An 8,014-nucleotide genomic window follows, 5' to 3' on the forward strand; every position below is an offset into this window, starting at 1 on the left:
CAACACTAACAATTACATTGCACAACCTCTATGTACAACTCATTCAGGCTTAGCGTGAGAGTCGGGTGTTTCCGATGCATCGCCACCTACATTTTGCCCCAGTCAGAGGAGCGAAGTGTCGCGGGCTAAGTTTCGGAGTAGGTGATCGGATATTTGTTTAACTCCGTACCATGTGATCTTTTGTATTGAGTACAGAACGTGACTAGCATCGGAAGCAGTCGAGTACCAGTGTGAGAACGTTTATTTACATTGCGTACAAAAGCTATTATTTTGCGCGTCCACGGAGCTCCTCCGACTGGGTACGAGTCTGCCTTCGCGTCTGCTCCATCGGGACTGGCAAGTCCTCGGTTGGTTGCAACAGGGGCTGGAAGCTTACATGTGCACCTCAGACAAGTTGTCTGCATCTAAGCTCCATTCTTAACTTCACGTTGCGCTGTGCTTTCAAGTAGGTCTACTTCACCTTGCGCAAACTCCGTTGCGAGTCTCACTGTAGCGCCTGCGCTACTTCTTTCAGCTTCGGTTTGCCTTCTGTCGCGTCTACCCACCTCCTCATCTTTCACCAACCTGATATTCCCAGCTTTTTGGTCTTGTATCCTTACAATTTTCCTGTGTCTCGCTGAACTGTGTATTTGTGTATTTGTGTATTCTGTTGTACATTACGGGTCGCACAATGCCCGCGCGCGCCAATTCACGGGCCGAGACCGCTTGGGTTCCGGCCGTTTCCACTAAAAGCGCTTACACCGTCTGATTAGTCATATTTCACGTAAGTTTTCATGGGCAGTTTTTCAGGTGCGTTTTACAAATAATGTTACAAAATATGTTCCATATAAGTGGTCCTTGCAGCGGCCATTTCTAGTTCTGGATTCCCGATTTTTATGACAGCTGCTGTAATTGTGAAATTCTGTAACGCTCTTGTAACAACCCCAAAAATCCCGTAACGCCTCGTAACGCCCAGTAACGCCCAGAAAATTCCATAACGCCCTCCGTCTCATAAATGCGTTACAACGAAATCCCCACTCCGACACACCCCACACGAAGCACGTTTATTCTGATTCCTGTCTTTTGAAGGGGCCTCCTAAGCCATGGTCAACGAAGGTGATGCGCTAGTTGGGGGACACGGACAGAGGAGAGGGTACACTGTGAATGAGTCCGAGCCGGAAACGGGAATAGGCATTCACGGCTCTGATGTCGCCGTGAGCGATGGGCCGCCGATGTCCCAAAAGGCTTGGATCCTCTTTGCGCTGTGGAGTGCAGGTCAGTTTATTGTCTCTGGTATATTGAAGAGTGCAATCTGAGAAGTCTGAACGAAGTATTTTTGGGGGCACTCGATGGGACGATTGTCGCTACTCTTGTTGCACCGTAAGTAATCCCTTGGACAGGACGCTGAAAATATAAAGGATTTGGTGCCATCATTTTCGTGCAGAATAGGGTCATACTTCCAGAAGGCGCATCAAGCTTCCCATCTTGGAACTGCGTACCTTCTGTGTGTCTTTCACGTTGCCGGCTGAATATTTTCATTGTTTAATCCTACCCCGATGCATTTAGGAGCGTTTGCTGCTTCACTCCACTCTATGGAAGACTCTCTGACATTTTGGGTGAGAAACACCTGGGCGGTTTTCATCTGGTCTCGTTTCCTCAGACCATGAGCCCACATAGGACGCAAAGGTGCAATGCTTGTTGCTCTTACTTTCTTTGGTGCAGGAACATTTCTCTGCGGCGTTGCGCCATCTATGGAGACCCTTATTGCTGCAAGGGCAATTGCGGGAATGGGTGGGGGTGGCGTCATGACAGGTTGAGATATTGATATATGTCAGCATCTGATTAAGGGCCTGACTTTATGATCGTTTCAGTATCAAGCATATCCGTCAGTGATATTGTTCCTCTGTGTGTTTGTACGCTATCTTCATGGTTAATTTTCGCTCATCATTTTGGATCAGGAGGCGCCGTGGGCTTTACCAAGGCTTTGCGAACGTCTTGTTTGGTGCTGGAAGCGGACTTGGTGGGCCCTTGGGCGGCTTCATCAATGATCGAGTGGGATGGTACGAGAACCTTGAGATGTCTTGGTGTGTTGTTGGCCTGACATGCTACTCTTGCACAAGGCGCTCTGCGTTCCTTCTCCAGGTCCCTTTTCTCGCCTTTTCCTTTGTTTTCGTTTCGACCACGGCGGGACTCAAAGGGCCAGATCAGGCACTTGATCTGAAGTCAAAACTTAAACGGATAGACTATCTTGGTTCGCTCACGCTAACTATTGGCGTTGCGTCGCTCCTTCTGGGTTTCACTCTGATGTCAACCGAGGAATTTCCTCTCTCTCATCCTGGGGTGTGGGGACTCCTCGTTGTCAGTGCAGTGGGGTTGTTTTCATTCGTACTAATGGAGGCGTATTGGTCGAGTGAACCACTGCTTCCTATGAGGCTCTTTCTTCAGCGGACCCCGTTTTGTGTAGCCTGGTCCAACCTTACTATGAGCATGACGGCATTTTCTATGTTATACAACTACCCACTTTACTTCACTGCGGTCAAGCTGGAGTCTGCTACGGGTGCAGGCCTTCACATGGTACCAAATTCGGTTGGTCGGCTCATGATTGGATCACCCAACGATAACTGATACTTGTGCGTCATGCTTAGATCATGATTTCCACAGGAAGCGTCTTCGCTGGGTGGTATGTTGAACCTTTCACTTCTTCCAGTGAATCATGATTGATTTTATTTGCGTTTCAAGGTACATGCGTCGAACAGGAAAGTACTGGTGGCTGATTGTCTACAGTACGGCGGCAGCCGTTGTCTCGTCCTTACTCATAGCCATTTGGAGATACCCTGGTACCCCGGAGATCGAGTTCTGGGTTGACATCATCCCGTCAGGTTTTGGGATGTTAGTCGATCAACGAGCTTGCGTATCTCTCCGATTCGCTGATCTTTAATTCTGTGTCAGGTCAAGTCACATCACGGCTACCCTCATAGTGCGCTTTCCACTCTAGCATGATATTTTTGCAATCTGTTGATTGGTTCACCAGGCCCTAATATCCGCCGTTGGCCCAGAGGAGATAGCGGTAGCTACTGGAAGTAAGAAGTATATTGTGTCTCGTAATGCGGAGCTGGGCTGACGCCTAGCCTTTCCTTTCAAGTCTCTTACTTATTCCGAACCACGGGTCAGGTGCTAGGTGTGAGCCTCAGCGGCGCGCTCACTCAAGGTCTCCTAGTCGCAGCACTCAGAAAACGAATAAAGGGACCTGATGCCGAAAGGGTACGATTCTTCCGGGACAGAATGTTATTCTTAATCGCTCAACGAAGCTTCTATAGATCATCCGCAAGATCCGTCACTCAACATCGATCATCCCTACGCTGGAACCTGATGTACGACAGAAAGCTGTCGATTCTTGGGCTTCCTCATTGCGAATCGTCTTTATCTTGCAAGCCGTAGTGGCATTACTGACATTGTTGATATGTCTTCCCATTCAAGAGTTCGACTTGCCGTAGGTGTTATGCCTGACTTATAGGCTGAAGTCTGTGTTTCGCACTGACTCTCCATGGATTTCCTAAAGTACTACCCTTCAAGGACACACTCCAAAGAGGCAGCTCAGCCAGGACGGACTGGATCATGAAGGTGGAAATGACATCGTGACTCGATCGGCGGATTGAGGCGGAAGAGGGTTTGGCCATGCTTGCTGCGGTAGATGTAGAACAACTTGGCACAATCAACATTGTTTGTGCATCACATAAGATAAGCTAGTTAGCTAGGAATTTTAAACCTGAATTCATGACGCGAACATCAACTGGTCCACGCTTCAGAAATGGATACTGTTTCGCGACAGCTACAACAGTTATTCAGTATGTGAATTAACACCGCCCCCAAATGTTGGAATATCAACAATCGGTTCCGACGATGGAGTGGCGAGGAGGGATTGATTGTTGGTGGCGAAAGTGAGGTTTGGGGGATTGTTTCTTACACCCCCGTTATTCTCTTTATGCGACGGGTGCGCCACTCGTGTAGCTCGCGTATAAGAAGGGAGCTTTTTAGTCTCCCCCTCCACCTTGGACAACCGATATCTAGGCCTATAGAGGGGGGTTCTCAGGACGTTCAAAGAGGGCCTAGAGGCCTCTTTTGTATGGGAACATCCCAGGACGTCCTGAGACGTCCTGAGAATTCACTTTCAATTCAAACTGAAGTCACATGTCTGTTGCTATCCACTTCTGTAGCTGTGTGCATCCTAGAAATTGCAGAATCATGAGTTGGAGTAATAATACGAAATAAAGAGGAATTTTAGAGGAATTTATTGCAAAAACCCCGATGGAAAATGGTTGAGAACTGATGGAGAAATGCCCGATTCTCGGTTCACTCAACACCGCACGGGAGTGGCATGCGTGGGAAATGACATGCAAGGTCAAAGCTCAGTGCTTCTCAGATGTCGAAAAAATACGAGAAAATATGTAAAGTTTACTTTGAAGACATTTATTGCAGTGCGCAAACTTTGAGGACATTTGAACTACTATTCAGCGAGATAGGGGAAATGCACGATATATTCCCTGCTCCTCCCATACTATCTTGCTCATTTTTCCACCATTTTGAATGAGACCAGCTGCGTTGAAAAGCTAAGGTTTAGTATAGTTGAATGGTGTAAGGTTAGCACGGTTATGGGGAGCGGTTGAGGCTCCCAACACAATTTTGGGTTTCCAGGCCACTTTCTTATTGTTCTGTCTTTTGTAATTTCTTTTATTAGTGTTTTCCATTTCTTAAAGCCAATTTAAATGTTCTTGAAGCTACCATGGCATATTATCTCTGTTTGTTTCTACAGGGAAAAGTTCATGCATGACAAAATAACTATTTTTATGGATTTTGTCAGAGACCGGGTCGAGATGAAGGAGTGTCTCCATGACGGAGGGCTTCAGCCTCAGCGACTTATGCCAGGAGCGCTGTGCCTAGTAAACACGTCCATGCCCTAACTTACTAACTGGCCACCAGAACTGAAGAGGGTAAACTCTAGTCGATTTTTATTACTGGAGTGTAACCTATGTACAAGTTAAGTATATATAGTTACAGCAAGGGCGGGTCCGCAAATGGCAGAGCCGAGTGGAGTGGAGCTAATGGGGTTTAGACATTAGCTGATTGAATATTACTGACGAGTCGGGTTACAGGGTTAGCGGAAAGGCAGGCGATAACCCAGAAACGGAAAGGAGGGATAGGCCTGAAGGTGGGCTTGCAGGGCAAGCAAGTGTATTGCCCAGTGGAGGCAGGAGTGCACTAGCGGATGTCGGAGCTGTCCGGAAGCCTTCAGGGCTCCGTACTTAGGGAGGCGTAGGTAATAAATTGAAAGGAGGGGGTGGTGACCATCGAGGGGTACCAAGGGGATTGCAGAATACGGGAGCTCCGAGGTTAGTGAGGAAGGAGCGGAAGTGGAATGGAGGGATCGGAGGGATCGGAAGTCGATGGCCAGGGATGGATATGACAGTATCCCCTTCTTAGGCCTGAACCCTTGAAGGCCCAGAATTAGTAAGGTGAGGGGAGCTGTACTTACAGAAAAGAAAAAAAATGAAAACGGAAGTGAGGGGTGGAGAGAAAGGAGAGATGGGAGAGGAGTCGGGGTTCCTAAGGGGCTTTGGGTCCAGGCTTATCTGGGTACCGAGAGTGGAACACTTCAATGAGGTCGGAGGCATGATCGAGTTCCCCAGCAAGGAGCCATTGTGTCTCCTCATCGGTCCCTTCATAACCTAGCCACTTGACCAGGTAGAGCAACTTGTTGCATCTATGTTGGTTGATCTTGGAGTCGAGTATCTCCTCGATCTCGTACTCCATTTCGCCTTCAATTTCTATGGGAGGCGGAGGTGGCTGGTGGCGGTTCGGAATGATGTTTGGGACAGAGGGTTCGATCTGCGAGACATGGAATACCGGGTGAATGGCTCGCATGTTTTCCGGCAGGCGGAGGGTGAGGGAGTGAGTTCCAACGTGGGCAATGATCTCGAATGGGCCGAGGTTCTTCTCGGAGAGCTTTTTGGAAGGTCGGGTAGAGCGGAAATACTTGGCCTTTACGTAGACCGAGGTTCCTACTTCGAAAGCTGGGGCAGGACTCCGATGGGAGTCTGCAGGGCCCTGATAATGGATCTGAGCGAGATGCATTTCCTTGCGAAGGAAGTGATGGAGGGAGTTGAGATCTACGGAGTACTCTTGGGCGCGTACTGACGTCAGGTCTCGCTCTGGGTGAACGGTGATGTTCGGATGGTAGCCTTTGTTGGCGAAGAACGGGGAGACGCCTGTGGTGGCATTCGGAGCGTTGTTGTATGCAAACTCCGCGAGAGGCAGTAGTTCAGACCAATTGTCCTGCTGGTAGTTACTGTAGATACGCAGGTACTGCTCGAGCGTCTGGTTCATCCGTTCGGTCTGACCGTCTCCTTCTGGATGATAACCGGAGGTGAAGTGGAGGCAGATGTCGAGGGCCTTACCAAGTGAACGGAAAAAATGAGAGACAAACTCCGGACCCCTGTCAGAGTGTGAGGCCCCGGCCCATGTCTATATTCCGCCCACAACATCAGTTGATGTTGTGTTGTGTAATAATTATGTCGCGACGCTAATTTAGCGTCGCGGAAGCTTCTCTATTTATTTGTGCCGAGAATGTATAAGATTGTATATAAACCCTCGGGGTAGCTGTAAAAGGCAGATCAGCCTTTACTTCTACCCCGTCAATATACAGCCAAATCAAGCGTATACTTAGACGGATTACTGAGGCCTGAGGCGAACGGGGGAACGGAACATTACCGTCCCCAAACTAGTAAGACAACCTTTCACTTTTTTACGCTATTATTCTCTTTCCATTCTCGGCACCGCGTTACCGGCGCCGAAACCCCATTTGGCAACGCGCGCGTCGTCGGCCCCTGACAACGCGCGACTTCGATCAAGTTCTCACGCGAACTTGTTGAACAACTCGACACCTCTTCTGGATGTCGTGGAGATACAACACCAGGAGCACGTCCAACGCTCCCGCCAACACGGCCAGCCCCTCCACTAGCCGTAGGGCGGAAGACGACACCACCTCAAGTGATGGTGGCGATCTGGGCCTGCAAGGGCCCAGGGACGCGTCTCAGACGCGTCCCACCTATATGAGAGACGTTGACGAAGTCACAACGTCTGAAGCCCTCGCAGCGGAGACTCTCGCAGCATTCATCCCAATGGGCGCGTCGCGTCCTCCATCCCCAACCCACTCCCTCGCGTCTGAAACGGCGCGAGTACTAAGAAATCGCGTCGACCAAGTTGACGACGACATCGCCGACTTGAGAGGCGATGTCCGTAACATGAATACCCAGATCTCTGGGAATAGCGACAACATCGCTCGTCTAGATCGTAACATCATTAAGGTGGAGGAAAGACTTAATGAGAAACTTAACGACATTCTCCTCGCGCTCTCTCGACGCGACGAGCCAAAGCCACCCGCAGCAACGGTGGATAACCCATCTGCAAACCCTCCAGTGAACCCAACAACGGGTGGAAACCCCATCGTCGTCTCTGACCAGACGAAAAAAACCGCTGTTGAGGCGCAAGCGCCCCAAGAGGTCCCTGTAGTCCCCGTTAATCAAACGGGTCAACAAATCACTAAACCCGCTGTGGAGGCGCAAGCGCCCCAGGAGGTCCCTGTAGTTCCCGTTAATCCAACGGGTCAACCAATCAGTGGGGTCCCCATACCTGGAGGGATCCCCACTGTCTCTGCCGTCGTCACAGAGGCGACAAGTTCACGCGCGTCTGTCGAGGTACAAGGATCTGACGGACGTTTTGTTCCTATCTTTAGTGGAACTAAGCCACCTACCCCGTCGATGGCACCAGTAACCACTGACGCCAAAGGAAAGGGTAGGGAGATCGACCCAGGACAACTGGCTGGATCATCGATTACAGGGGAGAGTGGAACTTCTCCATTCCATTTCAGGCCAGGCTTCGTGCCCGCGCCGTTCATTCTGTCGTCCCAACCCACGAACAGTGGGGTGAAGATACCAAGCGTTGACGCTACTCAAACGCGTAATTTCCCTCCCGACCACGG

General features: G+C 49.8%; 1 protein-coding gene across 1 annotated transcript; it reads left to right on the forward strand.

Moving 5' to 3' along the window:
- The first annotated feature begins 746 nt into the window (after positions 1–746).
- EI90DRAFT_3113759 (vacuolar amino acid permease) lies at positions 747–3,774 on the forward strand. The gene is made up of 16 exons (XM_039062656.1): positions 747–789; positions 844–1,254; positions 1,311–1,359; positions 1,424–1,483; positions 1,546–1,595; positions 1,657–1,791; positions 1,851–1,884; positions 1,938–2,039; positions 2,100–2,565; positions 2,641–2,645; positions 2,719–2,868; positions 2,929–2,956; positions 3,011–3,059; positions 3,122–3,240; positions 3,297–3,469; positions 3,539–3,774. The coding sequence occupies exons 2-16, from the start codon at positions 1,083–1,085 to the stop codon at positions 3,633–3,635; spliced, it is 1,689 nt and encodes a 562-aa protein (XP_038907297.1). The 5' UTR covers positions 747–789; positions 844–1,082; the 3' UTR covers positions 3,636–3,774.
- The last annotated feature ends 4,240 nt before the right edge of the window (positions 3,775–8,014 follow it).

This window comes from Cantharellus anzutake, assembly GCF_015039405.1.
Source record: "Cantharellus anzutake strain C23 chromosome Unknown EI90scaffold_560, whole genome shotgun sequence".
NCBI classification, from domain to species: Eukaryota; Fungi; Basidiomycota; class Agaricomycetes; order Cantharellales; family Hydnaceae; genus Cantharellus; species Cantharellus anzutake.

Excerpts from the sequence above, each read along its gene's own strand:
- EI90DRAFT_3113759 (XM_039062656.1), top strand. The coding sequence starts at position 1,083 with ATGGTCAACGAAGGTGATGCGCTAGTTGGGGGACACGGACAGAGGAGA. Across the intron at positions 1,360-1,423 it reads GTCGCTACTCTTGTTGCACC|AATAGGGTCATACTTCCAGA; the intron begins GTAAGTAATCCC and ends ATTTTCGTGCAG. Across the intron at positions 1,885-1,937 it reads GTCAGTGATATTGTTCCTCT|GAGGCGCCGTGGGCTTTACC; the intron begins GTGTGTTTGTAC and ends ATTTTGGATCAG.